The 24,297-nt window shown below is 37.5% G+C and overlaps 3 protein-coding genes across 5 annotated transcripts in view; 2 read left to right on the top strand and 1 right to left on the bottom strand.

The window, feature by feature from the left end:
• Positions 1–1,998: 1,998 nt before the first annotated feature.
• On the top strand, positions 1,999–4,526 carry LOC149923427 (uncharacterized). Of its 2 annotated transcripts, XM_090160434.1 has the most exons (11): positions 1,999–2,141; positions 2,341–2,425; positions 2,493–2,644; positions 2,728–2,889; positions 2,955–3,085; positions 3,143–3,245; positions 3,382–3,513; positions 3,570–3,655; positions 3,894–3,980; positions 4,131–4,313; positions 4,472–4,526. In XM_090160434.1, the coding sequence occupies exons 1-10, from the start codon at positions 2,094–2,096 to the stop codon at positions 4,222–4,224; spliced, it is 1,080 nt and encodes a 359-aa protein (XP_090016560.1). In that variant the 5' UTR covers positions 1,999–2,093; the 3' UTR covers positions 4,225–4,313; positions 4,472–4,526. The 2 variants fall into 2 exon arrangements, with proteins under 2 accessions (XP_090016560.1, XP_090016559.1); XM_090160433.1 differs by lacking the exon at positions 1,999–2,141 and having other exon boundaries at positions 2,200–2,425.
• On the bottom strand, positions 4,117–7,427 carry LOC149923426 (PAT complex subunit CCDC47). Of its 2 annotated transcripts, XM_090160432.1 has the most exons (12): positions 7,299–7,427; positions 6,776–7,030; positions 6,433–6,712; positions 6,182–6,363; positions 6,013–6,114; positions 5,257–5,364; positions 5,100–5,182; positions 4,987–5,045; positions 4,815–4,924; positions 4,586–4,753; positions 4,466–4,522; positions 4,117–4,255 (listed from the first exon to the last, which is right to left on the bottom strand). In XM_090160432.1, the coding sequence occupies exons 2-12, from the start codon at positions 7,019–7,021 to the stop codon at positions 4,247–4,249; spliced, it is 1,404 nt and encodes a 467-aa protein (XP_090016558.1). In that variant the 5' UTR covers positions 7,022–7,030; positions 7,299–7,427; the 3' UTR covers positions 4,117–4,246. The 2 variants fall into 2 exon arrangements, with proteins under 2 accessions (XP_090016558.1, XP_090016557.1); XM_090160431.1 differs by lacking the exon at positions 4,117–4,255 and having other exon boundaries at positions 4,436–4,522.
• Positions 7,428–7,536: 109 nt separating this feature from the next.
• The window catches only part of LOC149923425 (glycoprotein-N-acetylgalactosamine 3-beta-galactosyltransferase 1-like), a 57,326-nt gene continuing 40,565 nt past the window's right edge, over positions 7,537–24,297 (top strand). The window contains exons 1-2 of the mRNA XM_090160921.1: positions 7,537–7,801; positions 8,371–8,750. Of these exons, the coding sequence (XP_090017047.1) occupies positions 8,393–8,750 (358 nt within the window). The 5' untranslated portion in view covers positions 7,537–7,801; positions 8,371–8,392. The remainder of the gene's footprint in view (positions 7,802–8,370; positions 8,751–24,297) is intronic.

The raw sequence follows: 24,297 nt of genomic DNA, 5'->3' as shown, positions 1-24,297 counted from the left end.
TTTTTAGCCTTTAAAAAAACTGGGAAAGACATAAATAATCGTATATTTTTGGAATTTAAATGGAAGTCACTTTTTGTTTAACATCATCGAGATCATCAATCTTTCGAATTATGGTTCGTTATTCAAGAGCGGAGCGAACCGAAGACCGTCCCCAAATACAGTAAAGTGAGCTGTTAACAGTTTTGTTCTTGCATATTTTGCAATATACCCTCGAAGAAGTTGCGCGACCGTGAGTGCCGATTTAGCTTGCAATAAAAACCGTGTTTGGAAAATTTTAAGCAAATAAAGGTACCATCCATACGGTACTATTCCCAATTCAATGGGATTTCCTCGCAGATGGATCGGAAGAAATGGTCCAGTTCTTTGGCCTGCAAGGTCTCCCGATCTGACAGCGCTAGACGTTTTCTGTGGGGATTTATCAAAGAAAGAGTTTACGCAACTCCTATTGAAATGAGAGCCGAACTTTGCCGGATAATTGAAATTGCTTGTCAAGAAGTAACACCAGTAATGATAGAGCGTTCATTTGATGATATGATTGTCCGAGTTCAAGCTTGCTTTGCAGCTGAAGGCGGTGTAATCGAGACCACTTTGTAAACAATTATTTGTTGAATTATTGTATTTAATAAAACCCGAATACGGTTTTTGAACGTGCAAACTATTCTACGTGTGTGCCATTTACATTCTATTAAAACTAGCTAGTGCAGGAGCTGGTTTCCGTCGATTCCCATGATACGTTAATGAGTGCAGATCTTTTCAGGTTTATTTTGGCTTGTGGGGTCCGTGGTGCTGTTAGAACAATAAACTGTTCTTGTGGTACAAGTGTTGGCTGCTGTAATAGCAAAATTATGGATTTGAATGTTGGAAAAGAATTAGTGTTACGAACCTTGAACCAAACCTCTGTTTGGAAGATAATAAGTGTTTTGTTATCCCAACTGGTACTGGACAGTCTTTCTATAATGTAACTTGTACCAGAAGCCTATAATAAGAGAAGCCTCTAACTCGCCCAAAATCGTGAAACGACTCGTTTTCGAACTAGAGGTATTCGGAGAGATGCAGATTTGTTAAGCCGATATATGGCCAGAAAATAACGAAGAGGTTTGTAAATGGTCACTCAAAGAGGAACGAAATTGCGAATAGTCGGTAATCGAAACAATAGATTGTGGGAGAGCATTCCAGTCACTAACAACTGAGTGGGAGATAAAATGTAACCGCCGAGTGGTTCTCCTTCGGGGTTTGACTAGTTTGAGGGAGTGACCCCTGGTTCGAGAACCGGAGTCAGGGAAAAATAGTCCGAAAAGCCCAGAACCAGATTCTTATGAAAAAAATTGTGAAGTAAGCACAAATTGTTGGGTTTATGTCAAATCATGACTGGTTGAATATGGGATTTTGCTGGGGATTTTAAATTTTGAGACTCGCTCGTTTTGATTGAATTTGGTAATTTCTCCATTATAAAGGTAATAAATGTTAGAACTATTATTTGCTAGCATAAATATACATACTAACATAAGTTACATAATACCCCTAAGTATGACATTAGGAAAATGTTCTACTACATCCATTCTTCACAGTGACGTCAAAATTTTCGAAATAGCGCCACTTGGTAGCGGCGGCATGAACTAATCTAACCCAACTTCCGGGAACGTGATTCCCGCGGTTTTGAAAACAGTCATTTTTAGGCTTAAGTCGTATAGCCGCACTAATTTCGTTTTCGCCACGGAAACTTTAACAACGGAAGAAATTAAAGAAATTGTATGTATTTTCCCCAACAATATCAAATATTTATATCGGGCAATTGGTATTATGTTAGAAATTCACCAACAACTCGAAATTTGTGGATAGTATATTGATAAGATAAATCTCATTGATGTTTATCAATGTTATGCACCAAATACTGTAGACGTTAAAAAAACCTTCAGCTTGTTACGTTTTTAGGGACCTTACGATAGACTTTTAGTTTATTTTAAATATTTAAATAGCAAGCTTTATGAGAACCGATAGTCAACTTTATATAATTTGTATGTATCTAGTATTTGTGTGTTTAGGAAAGACTAGATATAAAGCCATGTAAAGATATTTTTGAAACGGCAGAAAACATGGCGGGAGATTCAACAGTTTTCAAGGACGCATTTTTTCGGTCCAAGGTTCGAAATTTTTATCTCGCGTGTAGGTGTAATATATCTGTAAACGTCATATCTCTATTTAATTATTCATCCTTCATCATCCCTTTAACGTTCGAGTGCCTTGATGTCGTAACTTTCCATTTCAAATTGTTTAAAAAACAACATGAATAGGCCAGATTTTTTAGACTTAACTTTAGACTTCTCTCCATCCTATGTGAAGGGATTTCACAGGTGTAATGATGTGTCAAAAATGCCTTACAATACTTTGGGAAATACAGGACTTAAGATATCAAAACTTGGATTTGGTATTTTCACATCAAATTAAATGTTACATTACTTAAAAAAAGATATAAAATAAAAAAAATCTTTCAGGCTGTGGTTTTGGCTATTTAGGGAACATTCATAATCCCAAAATTGATGTGGAAGCCATAGAAACTGTCAGAGAAGCTGTAAAGTGTGGTGTCAATTATTTAGACACTGCACCGTGGTATGGGTGTGGCTATTCAGAAACTGTTTTAGGCCAAGTAAGCTAAAAAAAAGGATAGGGAATTAACAGTTGAGATTCAGATTTAAATATAAACGCAATTTTTGTAAATTTTGCATATAGGCATTTGCTGAAATACCACGGCAATCTTATTACATTGCAACGAAAGTTGGACGTTATAAACCGGATTATCCAAATATGTTTGATTTTAGTGCCCAAAAAACCTTAGCTAGTGTTGATGAAAGTTTGGAAAGATTGAGACTTGATTACGTTGATGTTATTCAAGTGCGTATTTATTTAAATGTAAAAAGTGAGAAACAAAGTTGTTTTAGAAAGTTGGTTCTAATTAGGTGCACGATATCGAATTCTCTCCATCACCAGAGGTAATTGTTAATGAAACTTTACCCGCATTACAAAAGGTTAAGGATAGTGGAAAAGCAAAATTCATTGGACTCACAAGTTATTCTCTTGAAAAAATAAAGTAGGCTTCTATTTAATGGGATTTACTTGTTTTTATGTGTTTATTTTTTGATTTTAGAGAGATTATTGAAAAATCTACCATTAAAATTGACACCATTTTGGTATATTCCCGTTATACTCTATTTGACCAAGAACTTCAAAAATATACGGAATTCTTCAAGGTATATTGGGCTTGATAACAATCCAGAGTGACTAATATAATTGGATAATAACTTAAATTCTTGGTTTTTGATTAGTTATTTTCCAATTTAAGTTAAATGTTTAAAGATTTTATTATTTAAATCTTTTTAACTATAGGAAAGGGGAATTGGCATTATTAATGCATCTTTTTTGGGAATGGGACTTTTAACACCAGCCAAATTACCTGATTGGCATCCCGCTGGCTCAGAAATTAGAGATGCTTGTAAAAAAGCAAATGATTATTGTGAAGTAAGGAAATTTACCTTAATAGGATGAATATTAATTAATATTCAATCTAAATTAAGGTCAAAGGAGTTTCTTTACCAAGACTAGCTTCTTGTTACGCGTTTGATTTACCAGGCCCTGAGACTCATTTAGTTGGATTTAATTCGTAAGTTTTGCAGTGCTCGAAATGGACAAACCGGAACGTGTTTCCTTTCAAAGCTTCCGATTATTCTGAAAAACGTGAACTGTGCAATAAAAAATAATATTTACGAACCAGAACGATATGAGAAAAAACTTGTACGGAACGGTGTTCCGGTCCATTTTGAGCGCTGAAGTTTAGGCGTAATAAAAACTAACTTCTTCAATATTCCTAATTAGATTTTTTTTAATGTCACATGAGTTAGGTTGAAATTTTTACATGAAAATATGAGAAATGTAACTGAACCATTGAATGAACTTGAAAAGGAAGTACTAGACTACATTTTAGAAAAGTGAGTTATATTAAAAGGGACCTTTTAAAATTGAGGTGGAGCTTAGCAATCACAGCTAAAGCTACCTTAGAAATCTCGCTTAGCGGTAGTTCTATTAAGTCCCTTCAATTTAATGTTATTATTTCTTTTGAATTTGAATTTTTTTTTTAGCTATTTTAAACCTTTGAAAGTGAAAAACTGGGAAGGCATTGAAGTGGCCAAATATTGGCAGAAAATTCAAGCGTCTAACATTTCCAAACAGTGAATGCTCGAACTATCTGAATGTCTTACTTCATCTAACCCAGAAAAAAAGAAAAACAAAAAAGGAAATCAAAAATTGAAACTTTTCCATTGGTAAGTATAAGAAAAAAACCTGCGCTATTCTAAATTATTTTTCTAAACTATCCAATTAAACGTCCGTCTTTAAAGATTTAAAAAAAACCCAATCCGATTTTTTAAAATTATAAAGAATAGTAAAAACTAATAAAATTCTACAATGTTTTTACTTTCAGTTGCTTCATTTTTGGTGCCTTCTTTTTCAATTCACGTCGATGCTCTCTTTCCTAAAATAATTATGTATATTTTATATATATTTCTATAAAGCTATACAGTTTGTTATAACTCACTTCCCACTTTCTTTGTTTATCTGGATCTTCTTCATTCATGATTCGTTCTTTCTCCGCGCGTCTCTTATCTTCCCTTCTTTGTTGCGCCGCTTCTTGTCGTTGAGCATGCGTCGTTTTTAAGAAAGCTTCTTCAACCTTCTGACGATTCTTATCGGACTTGGTTTTAGCCTGAAAATTTTTTGAAATTAAGGGAAATCTGACCTAATTCTTCCTATCAAAACTAACTCACTTCTTTTGACAATTTAAATCTCTTAACTTTATCCATGAAGTAGAAAACCAGTTGCAAGAGCGGTTTAACATTTTCCATTGATTCCGCGTTTATGTGTCCCCGTCCAGGAACTATATTAATTTTTTAATTTCCACTTTAAATTTTTACGATGGGAAGGAAGTAAAAATCTTACCATTGAAACCAAAAATCAAAGCTTTCTTAACTTCAGGTAATTTAGTAGCCTGATTCTCTCTACAAATTCGAACTAAATTAGTTTCTCTTTTATATACCATATTGATTTCTTACTCTTGAATTTTAGCTCCAGAATATTGGTCAGAAAAATGGAGGAAATCTATACAATCTTCGTATTTCTTAAGAATAGAGGTTACCTATAGATTTAAAGTTTATAAATTAGACAGCTATCTAACTTTAACAAGGTGAAATTTTGTCCGGGCAAACTTACTCTACCGTCCAAAAGTGTTGGTGCAACTTCACCAATCTCATTCATTAGAAAAAAATTGGAAGACAACCCAAATTTCTCCGCAGGTTTTTTCTCAGGGCAAAACGTAATCTATAAATGGTTTTATGTTAGTATAAACCTGAGTAATATACTAGTTTTTAAGTTAAGACACATTCCAACACTAAATTTTCTAATAAAAGTTTGGTTTGATAGCTAAGGATAAAAAATTATTCAGATAATTGGCACCATAAGTGTATAATATTGTTACTTTGGGTAATTTTTTACTGAGCGCAAGTAACGAATGACGTCATCAATGGAAGAAAATCTCCCCTTAGGAAGGCGCTGTCAAACGCTACGTGTGGTCGCAAAACAGCAATGAAGCCCGTAATGCAGTCTCTCTTGTGAATAGCTCTCAGTAAACCTTTTGCATGTGAAGAATAGAAAGTGTCTAACTTATATAATAATATTATACACTTATGTTGGTACTAGTCTTTGGAACTGCTGGCTAAGCATAACTGAAAAATTTCTGCTGCCCCCTTTTTACGGAACAGCCAAGGCTTACTAATTTGGGCACATTAACTAAGAGTTACTGAATCGAAATAAAAGCCTCACTTTAAGGTAGTTATTTTAAAATTTGAGACCTAACCCATATTACATAATTGCTCTGTGACAAACTGTCATTGACCATTATTATTGTGTCACACTTTTGTTTTTTATGTCACTTATGCTAATACCCTTCCTTCAATTTACCCTACTTACAATATCATTCATATCCTTCATTAATTTTACAGATGTTTTCTTACTCGCTAAGCAAAATACGTAATTATCCATTGCGTCTGCATTCATATTAACCCTAATTATCTGAAAAATATAGAATTTAGTTCCAATTACAGTCATAACTTTCTGAAATAAGTATAATAATTATTACTATTTGGTCGGAGGCAGGCCTTAATAAATTTGACATAACGCTAACTAAATCTTGTCTTTTTAAGAACTTAAGTTCTACTAGCATCCCTTCAACACAAACACGACCGCTACACCAAAGAGTGTAAACATTCTCCGAGACTTTGATATAGCCAGGATTTTCAATTTCTTTTTTACCATCATCACCTGCCATTTTTAAATAGTTCCGAGATTAAATTATGTAAAATATTTTTACGGAACCATTTTAGTACTGACCTACTAATGTGAAGTTATTTTCAAGAATTTGTTTATGAGAATTGAGCCAGGCCATAGCCAAGTTTTGATTTTTCGTTCTTCCTGATATGAAATTGATGAAGTAGATGAGTAAACCAGCGATGAATAGAAATTCTAAATAGAAACTCTCCCAATTGCTTCTTAAATGTAAAGGAACTTTGGTGATTTTTAAGTCAGGTTTCTCTGCAGGTTTTCCCTTTTGAATTTTCTCTTGGTCCAACCCCTCAAATTCCTCTTCATCAAATTCGTCATCCAGGTCATCCTACGTATTAATGACATATATAAGATATTCTATTTTCTATTGCGGTTTTATTTGTCTACTAACTTCCACTTTAACTTCCCCCTCTTCTTCCTCTTCAATTTTCTTAGTTTCTTTTGGCTGAAAATTAGGAGCTTCTGTTTTTTTGGTTTCCTCTTTGATAACTACAACATCATCCTCTTCATCAAATTCTTCAAACTCTGCAAACTCATTGTCTTCTATCGCAACTTTACGGTGATCTATTGCGATTACTGAGTAGATGAAATATAGTTCTAAAGCGAACATTAACCATGCCACAGACTTGAATTTCATTTTCACTACCTGGAATTGGTAAAAGCAATGAAAATTCTATTGTTTTATTGAGGTTTCAGAGATAAAGGTAATAATACCCATAACCTTATGTATCGCCCCTTTAAATACCACGTGAATTTTAAGGTTTCCCAATCTTTTAGTGACCTATTTAGCTTTTTAATAGGCTTATATTTAGGAATTTAATAGTTTGATATGCTAAATCGTATAATCATATAATTTAAAAAGACACGAAAATATCGTCTACTTCCGTAAATTTTAGTGTAATTTGCATATTTACCACGCAAACGAAGCCGGTATTACGATTATCGTGGACGATTATTCACCATTTTTAATAGTGAAAATTTTAAAAATATCTGGTAGATGGCAGTTTTTCAATTGGGTTACTTTTATTTTTAGCTCATAGATGTCGCTATAATTTAAACATGGTCGAAATAGACCTAACAGATGTCACTACCATATCATTTTAAACCAAATCTGATTGTGAACGCAAAAATTTTAACAGGGCGGAGATTGTACTTCCCCGGGGAAGGGGTGAGGGGGGCCAAGCTCGGCTTATAAAATTACGATCATTTCGATGGAAGTCACATCAAAGTCGCGATTTCCGCGCGGCGGTTGTGAATATGCGAGGATAACTATGATATTTTTGGGAATCTACGCGAAAACGTGTAAACAGTAACGAAAAAGTGAAACTGTCTTCATTTCTTATTTCTTGAAACGACAAAAGTATGCGTCTTAGGGGAAAATAGCCTCGCCTAGCCTCGGCTTCTCTCATTATCCAAGGTAGGCCCTTGACTGGGATTTCCTTTTATGAATGAAATTCATTTCCGAAATAAACACTATAGTATTTTCGCGTGATATTTTTATTTTTCCGGCAACGTTCGGTCAAGTTTAGATAGATAACTACAATCTAAATGCTCTCCCATAACAGAAAATAACTATAATTTATACTTGTCATCGTTAGGTGATGTGTAAGCATTTTGAGTAAAAACGCCTAAGGAGATTTTTCATAAACGATAGAATATTGACCTTTGTTAACGCGATTCCAATCGCAAAAATGCTCATTTAGCTTCCAAATGATTGTAGTTATAATATGCCAAAGTATTTAATTATAAAAATCTCGTTCGCCAATTATAAAATGACAGAAAAAGAAGATGAATGAACAGTGTAGTTACGCGATCAGCATAGTGGTAGTCGGGTTAGATAACTTCGGAAAAGAAAAAAAAATCAAGTTTTTTTATTTTTCTATCAACTGATTTCAAGGTCCGGTTCATTTTACCCAATAATTCCCCTTCAATTTATTTATTTCAACGACGATATTTAGCGTCTGAAATGGTGTATATGAATTTCAGGTGAAATAGGAGTTTCAAAGCTATGGTAGCTTACAATAAATACGAGCAATTGAAGAACAGCGTGAACGAACCGTACGCCAACGGAGGCCCCGGTTACGGATGCCCGGGCCCTAGCAACGGCGTGACGGGGGCCCTTTCCCGGAAATTTCTACTAACTTTGGGCATCGGCATCACCTTCGGGTTCGGGTTCGCCTACACGATGTTGAGCGTAGTGTCCTGGGAGCGCACGGGGCTCGGGTTCATCACCTCGTACGGGCTGAGCCGAGCCGGCCTGAATCCGCCGAAATGGAGCGATCCACATTCGCACGCCGACTTGGAAGACGCCGTTGGCCCCGATCTCCCCGTTCATTTTCACGCCGGAGACGAAGAGGCGCACAAAGGTAGGAAATGAATTCCGAATTCCGCTACTCCCTGGGTTTTCTATCTCGACCGAAAACTAACCTACGCCTTCGATAACAGATAGGTAGCGTTTTCGCGTTTGCCAGCCAGTTGTGTAAGGCTTTAAGCTTATTAGAGGACTATGGTTAATTAAATTGTACTACAGGGTTCGTACACGACCTGGAAAAATCAGGGAATTTCAAAATGATTCCAAAGGGTCAGGGAATTTGAAAATGATTCCAAAGGGTCAGGGAATTTGAAAATGATTCCAAAGGGTCAGGGAAAAGTCAGGGAATTTGAAAATTATTCCAAATGGTCAGGGAAAAGTCAGGGAATTTGAAAATGATTCCAAAGGGTCAGGGAATTTGAAAATGATTCCAAAGGGTCAGGGAATTTGAAAATGATTCCAAAGGGTCAGGGAAAAGTCAGGGAATTTGAAAATTATTCCAAATGGTCAGGGAAAAGTCAGGGAATTTGAAAATGATTCCAAAGGGTCAGGGAATTTGAAAATGATTCCAAAGGGTCAGGGAATTTGAAAATGATTCCAAAGGGTCAGGGAAAAGTCAGGGAATTTGAAAATTATTCCAAATGGTCAGGGAAAAGTCAGGGAATTTGAAAATGATTCTAAAGGGTCAGGGAATTTGAAAATGATTCCAAAGGGTCAGGGAATTTGAAAATGATTCCAAAGGGTCAGGGAAAAGTCAGGGAATTTGAAAATTATTCCAAATGGTCAGGGAAAAGTCAGGGAATTTGAAAATTATTCCAAATGGTCAGGGAAAAGTCAGGGAATTTGAAAATTATTCCAAATGGTCAGGGAAAAGTCAGGGAATTTGAAAATTATTCCAAATGGTCAGGGAAAAGTCAGGGAATTTGAAAATTATTCCAAATGGTCAGGGAAAAGTCAGGGAATTTGAAAATTATTCCAAATGGTCAGGGAAAAGTCAGGGAATTTGAAAATTACCCCAAAAAAATCAGTCAAATAAAGTTTTGGAAGATTTATTAAAAATACCAATACATAATCAAATCTTTTCAAGATTTTGCATCAAAACATTCATTTATTCTACAAAAATGGTCAAGGAAAATTTGGCGATTTGGTCAGGGAAAACCTGGATATGTCAGGGAGTTTAATTCGGGAAATTTTGTACGAACCCTGTACTATACTAGGTGGTTTCTTTTGATCTGTTCTCGGACTAAAAAACGTTTTATTCGCCTGTTCCGGGTATGAACCGGATGAGAATTACTCCGGTTCGTAAACTATTCGCTTGTTCCCGAATATTAGGGCTACTCTTTTTACTCCTTCTGAATGTGGTTTGTTTTCGCTTGTTTCGGGATTTCGGAGTAGGGTAAGAAGAGTAACGTTATGACGTCATTTTACTCCGATTCTGTGGTGGCGAATAGTTTGAATCGGAGTAATAACGTTTTTCCAAAATGACTGACTGTGGCCTTTTTAGCAGATAAATTCTGGCTAGCAGACGAAAAAATCCGATTTACTCCTTTAATCCCGGAACAAGCGAAAACAAACCAACTACTGAATAAAGTTTTTTAAGTGCAGCCACCGATTAGATGGCGCCACTAACAATGGTAAGTACTAGGGGAGTTGAGCTATTTCCACCAATGGGAAAGAGGGTGAATGGTCACTCTTTTTCATTACCCAATAGAAAAGAAGGGCCAAAAACCTTTGACCTCCTTTCCCATTGGTGGAAATTGCTAAAATCCTCTAGTACTTTCAAGGGGAGTACCCGAGGTGTTCATGGCCGATTTTGTTCAAGTCGGGCGTAATGTAGACCTATATATATGAGCTGTGAGATTTCCCAAAAGGAGACGATGCACTACTCATTTTATTTTCCAAGACAACTGAAAATATTTTTAACCACTTAAAACATAAAAATCTCCATTTAAAAAAGCACGCGATTTTCTCGGTTTCACACTACCTTCGAAAATTTTTAAAACATTTCATTTTTTTCTTTCCAAAATTACGAAATGGGCAATTAAAATTCGAAATTTTTTATACATTTTCATATCAAGAAAATCCCAACTTGTTATTCCGCGGAGAAAATATTTCTATCAGTGCTACCAACTACTTTTCAATAAAGGGGCTTAGTTGGCTTTCCTTATATTTCCTCCATGGAATGTCGCCGCCGCGGGCACAATGCGCGACGCTCACACGGAAAATAAACTTGCTAGAAAATGATCACGAACAACCCTGATTCGTTATATCACCAAGAACGTATATATGTATAAGAACGTTGAACGATCAGATTGGCGCCTGGTGCTATGATGCAATCGGTTACAGAATAACTCCGCCCAAAAAAACGCGTGCGGCGCGAGCTAAAGGTTAAAACCGTTGCTAGTTCAAGCACGCGGATTTTAGGGTGGTGTTATGCCTTTTGTTCAACGTTCTTATACATATATACGTTCTTGGTATCACTGAAGTAAGTGTAGAATTTAAAGCTAATGTCGACTCTATCAAAAAGTTTACAAAAAAGCTTCTAAAAGCGCTTTTAGGAGTCGTGCATTTTCTTGCGTACAGTTTTCATTGGTTAAACCTAGGTTAGACGCATTATCGCCTGCTGCCGTCGGAAGGGGAAAATTTGGAAATTGTCTTCCCCCGCCCGTAAAACGTTCAGTGTAAAGGATCGTCCAATGAAATTTGCACACAACACTGCGTTAGCGTGTTTAAAGGCTCGTGGTGTTCACCTTGTGTTTGTTGCTCCTAGGTGGCAGCACCTAGGAGCAACAAACACAAGGAAAACGCAGCTAGCCTTAAAACACGCTAACGAAGGGTTGTGTACGAATTTCATTGGACGAACGTTTTACGGGCGGGGGGGGGGGAAGACAATTTCCGAATTTTCCCCTTCCGACGGCAGCAGGCGCTAAAGCGTCTAGCCAATGAAAAACGTACACAAGAAACTCCACGACTTTTGACGGGTTGCGTTCTCCTCGTGCGGGGTGCTGTGTTTGTTGCTCCTAGGCAGCACCTTCCGGGGCCTTAAAGCAAAGGCGAGTTGTCCGCGATCTATTGGCTTCCCGAAACCACGTGTTTAATAAGTTAATAATCACGTGATTCCGAAAAGCCAATCAACGCGAGAAGTTCCCAATTTGGCAAACATTTTAGGCTAGATTTTGATGCTTACTCAACTTGTTTTGAGTTATACGCTAACGATATCTAGGAGCCGCCACTTGCTTTACGAAATTGTTAAAAGTTTTCATAAACTTTCGTATTTAGATGGTTTACAAAGAGACAAAATTGGCGGCGAGTCTAGCGACCGAACAATTTATCAGCAAACCACGCCCGTTTCTACGTGAATAATCGCGTCTTACTTATACATTCCAAGTGTGTACGTATATAATTTCCTGGGATACCTAATTACACGCTATATTTATCCTACCTTCGACTATACTGCCAGATAATTATTTTTATTTTTGGGTGTAGATTTATCGTAGATAGTATGGAATATATATATATTACATCGTAACCCATGACAACCGCCTAAAAATCGTCGCTTCTCCCCGATACACCGGAGCACGACAGCAACACAATTCTACAGGGGCGATAGTGTAGGCCAGTCTGTTGACCTATTTCTCGTCATTTTCTGAACCAACATAGCCGTCGTTTCGCAACAACAAGTTTAGCGAATCGTAGACCCAGAAGTCTATAGTATACATCTGAGAGATAAGTTTCCATCTCGTTTCTAAAGTTGTTATCTTAAAAGGGAACTGATAAATTGACTATTTATGTTATTTTGGATCAGTTTCTCTGCCGTTTGAGTTTTGATAGAATATTGTTTTAGATAAAACTATAGCCACGTTTTGCCTTAATAGTCGGCGTTTTTCAAGGTTCCGCTCGCAGCCAGCGGTAGAGCATTTTCACTTGGCAATTTTTGTAGTAGCAGATATTGAACGTTTTCGCAGATATAACACACCACAAGAGGAATTATTCATTGAAAAAACTTATAGCAATTATCCTAGTGTTTAGAGAAGACCCCTTTTAAAACTTCATAGTTAATGAATTTAAATATCGAAATAAGAAAACAAATATAATTAACATAACTGTATTTATTTTGAATTGCATTAAATAAATTGCAGAAATTGAGTATTGCTATTATTTTGATATAAATTAATTAACGGTGCATTAAAATTTCGATATCAGTGAGCGGAATCGCCCAACTAAGCGGAAAAAATAAATCAAAAGCGCGACACAGAACCGAAAACCGACTGACTTTACGCGCGGCTTCGACGGAAAATGGCAAGGTTACTAGAGGTTTTTGGGAAAATAGCGCCCATTTTCAGTTGGTTTAAACAAGGATCCAATATGTTAGAAGGATATGAGGCGAGGTACGAAAAATGGCAGCGCCGTCGGTGGGTCATGCGCGATAGAGAATCCGTCTTTAGATTCCGTCAAGGACAAAACACGGAGGAAGCACCGCCAAAATTTGTCCTTGAGGGAATAGAAACAAGACGTCCCACGTTTTGAGGCTCTCTTAATATCGACGGCGCGGCCGGCGTTTTGAAAGCACGGGCTGGCCGGAGGGCTACCTATCCTTCTAACATATAGAATCCTTGGTTTAAACCAATGGTTTTTTAATTAACTAAAAATTATTCCAAAATGTTTGTACATTTTCTTACCGAAATGATTACATTTCTAAAACATTTACAAGGTGACAACATTTCCTATATTTTCAAGACCTTCCTATAAATTCCTTAGGTTTTCTCATGTAGTATAACCCGAAAACATTTCACATTATTTTATCTACGGTTTTTCGATAAGATTGTGAATGGTTTAATCTAGGCATATTTTTTATTACTCATATCATAAGTTAATGAGGTATCATTAACTTATGCTCATATTAATTTTTAGTTGATTGGTAATATCATAAGCGTACAATATTACTACATAAGTGTGACACTTCCTATTCTTCACATGCAAAAGTTTTACTGAGAGCTATTCACAAGGCAAACGGGCTTCGTCACCGTTTTGCTTCCGCTTACTAATTAACGCGCCACACGTAGCCTTTGACAGCGCCTCGCTCGGGGGAGATTTTCTTCTTGTGACGACGTCACTCCGTTACTAGCTCGCAGTAAAATATTCCCCAAAGTGACAAACTTATAGAATAATATTATAGACTTATGGTAATATGTATGCGCGGTTAAAAAAAGCTAAAAATAGATTAAAAGTAAAATAAAGCAAAAATTAAACCAAAAAAAACTGTTGTAGACCAAATCAGAGTGGCCAACTAAACAGATAATACGGAAAATATGGTTAAAGGGGAACGGCCAAGCTTTTCCAAATATGGCCTTATTTCCGTATCAAAAGATTAACAAGACGTTCAATATACTAACACGTATTTTTTTTCGTCTTGAAAAAATAGCTTTTGGCCCAAAAAGTTGAAACGAAAAATAGCTCCAGGTGTTTGGGTTTGAATTGTCGCCGCCATCTTAGGGGATGCCGCCAGCGCCCCTAACCCCGTATGAGCGATTTGCGAACTATCCTAACTTTTAAAATCGTGCAATTTAGGCTTAAGTATCTTATAACTGGAACGCGCCGCGCGTGCAAAACAAATCTTTCGCGTCTTCAGCAACGGGCGCTTTTACCTTGTTTTTCCGTCTCACCGACTTCTCCCCAGGTGTCGCGGCGGACGCGCGCTTTTCGATTTCCCGAAATTTCTTTATTTTATTAAAAAAATAACCACTCAATATTTTTTGATGCGGTTTTCGCCATACATTTTAGTTTTTAATGGGCTATAGGGCTATCTAACTGGTTAAAGCTTGACCGTTCCCCTTTAAGTAAATTTATCTCCGCTTTGTATTATAAAGCGGAATAATACACTTGGTTTGAGCCGTAAAGTGGTTATGTATGCTTCCGCGGTTTGTAATTATCTAGCATTGGAAACTACCTCGATCCTGAGAAAGTTCACGTTCATCTTTTTGACCTACTTATCTAGCTTAAGATATATTATCATAAGTAAACTCATAAAACATGAATAACACTGAACTGGCAGTCGGGTTTGGAAATTCGCCACTCCGAACTCTCTACGCTATTGCGAAATTACTGACTAGGTTAGTTTATCGACGAAAATGCGTTTAAAGGTCTCAAATTCGACACATAACTACTTCACGAAATGAAGGTAATTTTATGTTCCGATGCAATAATCGTTTATTCCCATTCGACCGAAATCCCATTCGACCGAAAGAATTTTAAAATGTAGCCCAATTGGCGGGGTGATTTGGTATTTTATTTATGAGGTATGTACTATCGAAGATCCATGTTTAGGTTAGGTTAGGTTAGGTTAGGTTAGGTTAGGTTAAAAATAGCAATTTGTATCTTTCTTTTTATTAAGACGGAATAAATAATTATTATTGATGTATAAATACCCTCCTTTATTAGCTATCCGCTCCATTGCAAACGACTTCAGTAACTAAATTGAAAACATAGCAAAAGACAATTTATATAGCAGCGTTCGGTCGAATGGGACACATAAAAACCGCACGTTTCGGCGGAATTCGGTCGAATGGGACACCTCAAAAACCGCCTTCGGTCGAATGGGATTTCGGTCGAATGGGACTAAAGCGCAATAATAGGTATTTCCGTAAAATATGATAAGATAAAACAATACATAAATTAAATTATAAAATGTTTTTCTCCGCGTCTTGAGCTTAAGATTTTTAGAACTTTATTGGCACGCGCGTGTGAACTTCGAATTAGAATTTTACTTGCATTTACCCAAATTTACCCATTTTACATAAAATAACTCAATTTAATTACATATATCCAAATTTAACCACCTTTTTTTTCTATAAAAAAATGTTCTTTGAAAATTTGAAATATTTCGATTTTCGCATTTTAATTTACATAGAGAAATGGTCTATTTTAGTTGTCAAAAACATTTTCGGTTGCTATGGCAAAACTAAAGCTCGTAGCCGCGGCGTGGGGGGGCCCCAAACGTTTATGATTAAAATCGGTGCTATTTAAAAGCGCTTAGAGTCGTTTTTCGCGGGGGGGGGGGAGAGTTCCTAGTTACGCCACTGGAGTTACACCTCGGGTAGTCTCCTTGTAAGTACTAAGGGAGTTGAGCTATTTCCACCAATGGGAAAGCGGGTAAAAGGTCACGATTTTTCATTGCCCAATAGAAAAGAAGGGAACAGGGCAATAACCTTTCACCAGCTTTCCCATTGGTTGAAATAGCTTAAACCCCCCCAGTACTTAGTGGCGCCATCTAATATATATATATCGCTTTTCTTTGTTTGTACAATACCAACATTTTGTATCCGTTTCTCTGGTTTGCAACCTTTTTTATATTAGTTTTCATTCAATGGTCCTTGTTGTTATATTCCCCACCAATAAATAAAGTATATATTTGGTAAGAAAAGGCACCAATAATAAAGTTTATATTTTGAAAAAACAATTCCCAGTTTCCCACATTGTCAATAAGCCTTGGCTAAACGTTCAAATTGACAGTCAGTGGCGAGTTCGCGAGCATTGTCACCTGAGACTTCCAAGAATAGGAGTTTCCATAAAATAAAACTTTAGTTCCACATCGAGATATATATATCGAAGTGGGACTATTGCTATGGACGGATTGTCGTTAAGTGTTGTTGTTTGTGTGTTTGTTGTGGAAAAGCGACGACACGGTAGATGGAGCTGCGAAAAATAATTTATTAATATAATTTATATTGCTGGCCTGGCCGGGGCTCGAACACAAATAGCCGCTCGCCGCGTAATTTCCTACACCCGACGCCTCTAACAACTGCGCCACACCGCTTTGTACAAAATTTACTCGGAAAATCTAGTCTTTCCTTGCAACGCGGGGGGGATTTGTCATGTTAAGTTGTCACAATTCTCGTTCCTTTTCCCCTGTTTTTTTACGTATATTTACGGCGTTTTAGGGTCAAGCTAACCTCAAACTTCGCCTCCCCCCGCCCTAATTTCGACCCCCTACGGGTCGGACTGGGGATTTGCGGACAACCATATTCCGTTCTCTTTTCGTATCACATAGGCTTTTTCGCCCGACAATTTTCTCCCTCGCCCCTGAATCGCGAGCCCCGCGCTGACGGTGCGGTCTGCGGGTCGGACTGGGGATTTGCGGACAACTATATTCCGTTCTCTTTTCGTATCACATAGGCTTTTTCGCCCGACAATTTTCTCCCTCGCCCCTGAATCGCGAGTCCCCGCTGACGGTGCGGTCTGCGGGTCGGACTGGGGATTTGCGGACAACCATATTCCGTTCTCTTTTCGTAACACATAGACTTTTTCGCCCGACAATTTTCTCCCTCGCCCCTGAATCGCGAGGCCCCGCTGACGGTGCGGTCTGCGGGTCGGACTGGGGATTTGCGGACAACCATATTCCGTTCTCTTTTCGTAACACATAGACTTTTTCGCCCGACAATTTTCTCCCTCGCCCCTGAATCGCGAGCCCCGCGCTGACGGTGCGGTCTGCGGGTCGGACTGGGGATTTGCGGACAACCATATTCCGTTCTCTTTTCGTATCACATAGGCTTTTTCGCCCGACAATTTTCTCCCTCGCCCCTGAATCGCGAGGCCCCGCTGACGGTGCGGTCTGCGGGTCGGACTGGGGATTTGCGGACAACCATATTCCGTTCTCTTTTCGTAACACATAGACTTTTTCGCCCGACAATTTTCTCCCTCGCCCCTGAATCGCGAGCCCCGCGCTGACGGTGCAGTCTGCGGGTCGGACTGGGGATTTGCGGACAACTATATTCCGTTCTCTTTTCGTATCACATAGGCTTTTTCGCCCGACAATTTTCTCCCTCGCCCCTGAATCGCGAGGCCCCGCTGACGGTGCGGTCTGCGGGTCGGACTGGGGATTTGCGGACAACCATATTCCGTTCTCTTTTCGTAACACATAGGCTTTTTCGCCCGACAATTTTCTCCCTCGCCCCTGAATCGCGAGGCCCCGCTGACGGTGCGGTCTGCGGGTCGGACTGGGGATTTGCGGACAACCATATTCCGTTCTCTTTTCGTAACACATAGGCTTTTTCGCCCGACAATTTTCTCCCTCGCCCCTGAATCGCGAGGCCCCGCTGACGGTGCGGTCTGCGGGTCGGACTGGGGATTTGCGGACAACCATATTCCGTTCTCTTTTCGTAACACATAGGCTTTTTCGCCCGACAATTTTCTGCCTAGCCCCTGAATCGCGAGCCCCCGCTGACGGTGCGGTCTGCGGGTCGGACTGGGGATAATAAGTGTGGCACTTTCTTATCGAAACCGTGTTTGGTCAAAAGTAAGAAGTGTATCACTTTCTTATCGAAACCGTGTATGGTCAGAAGTAATAAATAAGTGTGGCACTTTCTATAGCGGTACAAGTAGATTGTTAACTAGTAGTGCCCGTAAAGGCAGGAGAGATAGATCCGTTAGACATTGCAGCAGAGAGCATATAATATTATATAATAATAATAAGTGTGGCACTTTCTTATCGAAACCGTGTTTGGTCAGAAGTAATAAGTGTGGCACTTTCTTATCGAAACCGTGTTTGGTCAGAAGTAATAAATGTGGCACTTTCTTATCGAAACCGTGTTTGGTCAGAAGTAATAAATGTGGCACTTTCTTATCGAAACCGTGTATGGTCAGAAGTAACAAATAAGTGTGGCACTTTCTTATCGAAACCGTGTATGGTCAGAAGTAATAAATAAGTGTGGCACTTTCTATAGCGGTACAAGTAGATTGTTAACTAGTAGTGCCCGTAAAGGCAGGAGAGATAGATCCGTTAGACATTGCAGCAGAGAGCATATAATATTATATAATAATAATAAGTGTGGCACTTTCTTATCGAAACCGTGTTTGGTCAGAAGTAATAAGTGTGGCACTTTCTTATCGAAACCGTGTTTGGTCAGAAGTAATAAATGTGGCACTTTCTTATCGAAACCGTGTATGGTCAGAAGTAACAAATAAGTGTGGCACTTTCTTATCGAAACCGTGTATGGTCAGAAGAAATAAATAAGAGTGGCACTTTCTTAGCGAAACCGTGTATGGTCAGAAGTAATAAATAAGTGTGGCACTTTCTTATGGAAACCGTGTATGGTCAGAAGTAATAAATAAGTGTGGCACTTTCTTATCGAAACCGTGTATGGTCAGAAGTAATAAATAAGTGTGGCACTTTCTTATCGAAACCGTGTATGGTCAGAAGTAATAAATAAGTGTGGCACTTTCTTATTAAAGGGATAGTGACCGAAAAAAAAACAGTTGGTCTCATTCGATAGAACTCTTTAACGCGCACGCAGTGCCGTTAATTTCCGCCCCCTCCGACCAACCCCCTTAAAGGGAGAGTTACCGGAAAAAAAGTTGATTTCATGAGGGTGGGCGGTGGCCACTCTTTAACATAGGATGGTGAATTTTATTTCAAACAATAAGAAATCACATGGGCCCAACAGATTTTTTATTAGTTTGCCCACCCGGGTCAGCTGATGGTGGGTGGCATCCACTCTTTAACTTAGGGTGACAATTTATTTATAAAAAGATAATAAATAACGTAGCCTCATTAGCTTTTGTATTAGTTTGCCTACCTGTGTCTACTAAGGGTGTATATATTTGTCCACTCTAATACACTGATGTGGAACTAATATTACGGCCTGGGCCGACTTGTTTCTGATATAAAATCTTCCTTTTTTCCCCCAAATAAAACGAGCTAAAGTAGTTTCCGCGAGTTTCCGTGTTTGTTTCTATAAAAACGTCGCTTTATTTATCAAACACACTCGTCATCCCTAATTAGTTTTTCAAAACGTATTTAAATAAACCTTTTTCACGCGATAAAACGATACAATGGACGCTTCAATAAAAGATACTCGGTTTTTACTCCCCTCTCCAAATTCATCTGGGAAGGAGCTATTTCCGGTCGGTCGGTTAAACGGTTAGAATCGCTAGCCAAAAAGTCATATATAAGCCATTTGGAGACGCGTTTTTGCCCTCATGATAATTTTGCGTCAGATAAGAAATGCGTCGGCTCACGTAAATAAGGAACATACTAATGTTAATTTTCGATAAGATATTTTAAGGTAAAATATATAATGTTACTATATCTAATTATAAGAAGATAGAATTATTATTAACATCCTCTTATGGTATAAATAATCAAAATTGTACGGAATATTTTTATATTACCGGGCAATTTTAAGGCTTCCCATGGAGACAGAGTTAATTCATTTCGTATAAAATTATCTTTCGGAAAAAGATGTAAACTAATTCCTTTAGAACTAAACGTATTACTTTTGCAATACGGTACTCGGTAGGCAATAAGTGTTTCCTTTTAACCAGGTAACTTTTTTGGCATGTTAAGGCTTAGCAAAAAACCGATGTTATGTTCGAGAAAAGTTTCCAGCTTTCTAATATTTCAACAAGCACTAAATAAATAATAACTTATGAGTCCTGGCTGTCGAAAATATTACTTCTTGGCAATTACTGGGATGATGTTTTATTTAAGCGCCTATAGACGAATAGAATTTAAGTAGCGCGTTTTCGAACGTAAAGGATGAATAAACCTTTTCATCCAACGCAAAGCCTTCACTTTGGGATCGGCTCTACTCAATACCTGTCTAATAAAAAATTAAAGCACCGAAATTCGGGCAGCGCTTTTACGGGGTCTCTGAACCGTTAACCTCAGATTTCTATTACCGTCAATGATTCGGATTTTTTGCCATTCGACTAATTAATGAGAAATTTGGGGGTTGGTAATCGTGTCCGAATGACATTCAGTCGTCAACGAATGTTTTAATGTATAAGCTTTGCATTAGGGTAGGAGAGTTTCGCCAAATCTCTTATATTTTCTACGTGTCCCTATAACTTTCTACAGGAATCAATACCTCTACTTGGAATACTTTTTTTATTAATTCTATGGTTTAAAAGTTCGTCGGCTAAGAGTAAAATCCACGTAACAATGTACACAAATCTTAAGGAATTACGTGGATTTTGCTCTCAGCTGACGAGTTGTGCTTTCCATAAAGTCTATCTTCAAAATATAGCTAAGGTAGACTACGTGAATATACAGGGTTGCCACACGTCAGGGAAAAGTCAGGGAATTTAAAAATTGGCCTAAAAAGTCTGGGAAAGGTCAGGGAATTTTAAGAATTTGTAAAAAGTTTGGGAAAGGTCAGGGAATTTTAAGAATTTGTAAAAAGTTTGGGAAAGGTCAGGGAATTTTAAGAATTTGTAAAAAGTTTGGGAAAAGTCAGGGAATTCAATTTTATCTTGACACTTTTTGAAGGAAATTTTACTCTAGATCTATGACAAATTCTATGATTATCATTTATTTCCTTGAAAGTTTGGCTAATTTTTTTTAAGTAGCAATAACCTTATTACTGAAATATTAGTCCATTTAAATTTATTAAGTTCTGATAAAAGTAATGTATAAACTAAAAATTTTGGCCCTAAAAAGTCAGGGAAAATCTCTTACAATGGCCGGGGAAAACAGGGAATAGTCAGGAAATTTGTATCTGAAAATTTTGTGGCAACCCTGATATAGTGTATTTCTAAATATAGTAAGTCCATACCTGAACTATTTACAAAATAAATTAGATATGGTTAATTAACTATTTATAATCTTTTTTGTATAAATAAGTAGGATTTTGATCAAAACTCCACTAACTAGGTTTGGTAGGTTTGCCAGATAATCCTTTTTTGAGCCGCCCTGGTTCAAGATAAATCGGGCCAAACCTTCTGCCTATCTATACATAAAAGTAAATAACCCCATAAGTAATATTTTCATAGAATGGTCTATTACAATATTTTCCTATTTTTCCCTTTATTTGTGGAATGTTTCGAGCTTCACCTGTTGGAATTATATATTTTGATATCAAATTTTACAAAGTTGGAAAGAGGCTTAGAAATATTCGCTCGCTCAACCAAGTATGAAACTAAATTCCACCATAAAACCATGGATTTTAACTTCATAAGTACTTAAACCTATATTTTCCCATAATTTTAATGGAATGTATCATATATTTTTCCTATATTTTGCACAAAATATAAATGAGACTACAAATTTCCTTATTTTCCTATAAGATTTTTTTGATTTTTTGTGGTCACTTTTGAAGGGATAGTTGCAGATGTTAAGTGTAAATTAATTTAATTATTCACGTAAACATTGTTTACCTACAATAGTGCGTAATTCCAATTTAAAAACTAGTCTGTTTATAAAATGAAGGCTCAACTCAATAACAAACTCCACCTTTGCACAACAAAGTCACCGGTTGGATGAGTCGATTTTTTCGATTTTATCGATTTTTTAATGGATTGACCTAGTCTCAATATGTTGTTTCCCATTCAATTCCCGGAAATACTTAAATTATACAATTTTGATTGTTTTTCTGCTCGCTACCGTTTCATTACATCATATTGGAAATGTAATATTTAATAAATATTTTATCAAGTCATTGTATTGAACAACCACATTCATTTTCAAAAATATACGGAGACTATTTAAAAACTCGAAATTAGAATGATCTTTCCAAAAATAATTAACCTTATAGTTAACATTGAGCGACGTAAACTACCTGCTCTAATCGAATACAAAATCGTTTAAAAAAAAATTCTGATCAAATAGTTGGAATATTCGTAAAGGAAGATTGAAGATATTCGAAATGCTAATAGTTTGCAAAATTGTCGAATAAACGCCGTACTCGATATGCTGATTGATTCTCGAAATGGCGTTTGATTCTCGAAATGACGTTTGATTCTCGAAATGACGTTTGATTCTCGAAAGGACGTTTGATTCTCGAAATGGCGTTTGATTCTCGAAATGACGTTTGATTCTCGAAATGGCGTTTGATTCTCGAAATGACGTTTGATTCTCGAAATGACGTTTGATTCTCGAAATGACGTTTGATTCTCGAAATGACGTTTGATTCTCGAAATGACGTTTGATTCTCGAAATGACGTTTGATTCTCGAAATGGCGTTTGATTCTCGAAATGGCGTTTGATTCTCGAAATGGCGTTTGATTCTCGAAATGGCGTTTGATTCTCGAAATGGCGTTTGATTCTCGAAATGGCGTTTGATTCTCGAAATGACGTTTGATTCTCGAAATGACGTTTGATTCTCGAAATGACGTTTGATTCTCGAAATGACGTTTGATTCTCGAAATGACGTTTGATTCTCGAAATGGCGTTTGATTCTCGAAATGGCGTTTGATTCTCGAAATGACGTTTGATTCTCGAAATGGCGTTTGATTCTCGAAATGACGTTTGATTCTCGAAATGCCGTTTGATTCTCGAAATGGCGTTTGATTCTCGAAATGACGTTTGATTCTCGAAATGACGTTTGATTCTCGAAATGACGTTTGATTCTCGAAATGACGTTTGATTCTCGAAATGACGTTTGATTCTCGAAATGACGTTTGATTCTCGAAATGACGTTTGATTCTCGAAATGACGTTTGATTCTCGAAATGGCGTTTGATTCTCGAAATGACGTTTGATTCTCGAAATGACGTTTGATTCTCGAAATGGCGTTTGATTCTCGAATAGGCGTTTGATTCTCGAAATGACGTTCGATTCTCGAAATGACGTTCGATTCTCGAAATGACGTTCGATTCTCGAAATGACGTTTGATTCTCGAAATGACGTTTGATTCTCGAAATGGCGTTTGATTCTCGAAATGGCGTTCGATTCTCGAAATGACGTTCGATTCTCGAAATGACGTTTGATTCTCGAAATGACGTTCGATTCTCTGAAACTTAAAATTATTGTGATTTTTAATAATTCTTAAATTGACACAATAAACACCACTAATTAATATTCGTATTACGGAAAGAGACTACTAAAATAGGATACACAAAATGAAAATAAATTCCTACTTTTGTGGTTCTAATTGGAAAGGAAGCGACGACATCGCGTTAGTTTTATCATTGTTGGAATGACCTTTCGCGTTATAACATAAGTAACGTTCCATGTTATAAGTAGGACAGACGTTTTTCTTTAATCAGTGTCTGCGGCGGAGTGATTGCGTCATCGAAAGTTCCGGAAGAGGAAACTCGTCACACCGTTCCCTCTTTTCGTTGACAACGTTACTGCCAGGCTAGTTTGATGACGCTAATAACAATACCACAATGTTGGTGGACGTGTGGTGGTAGTAGAGTGGTTAGCACTTTCGCCTCGCAGCAAGAGGAACCGGGTTCGATCCAGACTTGTGGCACTGGGTGAAAACTCGGAACAACTCCTTCCGCGTTGAGTTTGCAACTTCTCTCCCCACTGGTTTAAGGGGATTTTCCCCGAGTTCTTCGGTTTCCATTTCAATAAAAACTTGCTGAGGTTAACGGTCCTATTTCTAGATTTTTCGTCGTTCTGTGGAGATACTATCGCCATCAACCTACGATATGATACCATAGACTAAAAAAAGATCCAGAAAGGCGACAATAAATAGTCTTTTATGTGGTCGATCTCGAGTCGAGCATTCATTAAACCTTTAGCATACGAAAGTACAGGGATTGTCACACTTTTGGAAATTATGTCACTTTTGGTTTCGGGAGATAGGCATGAAGGGTCACGCCGAAGATGTTAAGTTACTTATGAGAGTACGAGTCCCGCTCGCAGCTGTTAAAAATTGT

The sequence above is a fragment of the Leiobunum rupestre genome, chromosome 10 (assembly GCF_980474605.1).
Source record: "Leiobunum rupestre chromosome 10, qqLeiRupe1.1.hap1, whole genome shotgun sequence".
In the NCBI taxonomy this organism is placed as follows: domain Eukaryota; kingdom Metazoa; phylum Arthropoda; class Arachnida; order Opiliones; family Sclerosomatidae; genus Leiobunum; species Leiobunum rupestre.
This window is presented reverse-complemented; position numbering and strand designations above follow the sequence as displayed.

Coding starts and splice junctions, on each gene's coding strand:
- LOC149923427 (XM_090160433.1), top strand. CDS start 2,284: ATGAATAGGCCAGATTTTTTAGACTTAACTTTAGACTTCTCTCCATCC. Junction 3,086..3,142: donor TATTCTCTTGAAAAAATAAA/GTAGGCTTCTAT, acceptor TTTTGATTTTAG/AGAGATTATTGAAAAATCTA. Junction 3,246..3,381: donor AATATACGGAATTCTTCAAG/GTATATTGGGCT, acceptor TTTTAACTATAG/GAAAGGGGAATTGGCATTAT.
- LOC149923426 (XM_090160431.1), bottom strand. CDS start 7,021: ATGAAATTCAAGTCTGTGGCATGGTTAATGTTCGCTTTAGAACTATAT. Junction 6,115..6,181: donor GGCCTGCCTCCGACCAAATA/GTAATAATTATT, acceptor TATATTTTTCAG/ATAATTAGGGTTAATATGAA. Junction 4,754..4,814: donor GATTTAAATTGTCAAAAGAA/GTGAGTTAGTTT, acceptor AAAAATTTTCAG/GCTAAAACCAAGTCCGATAA.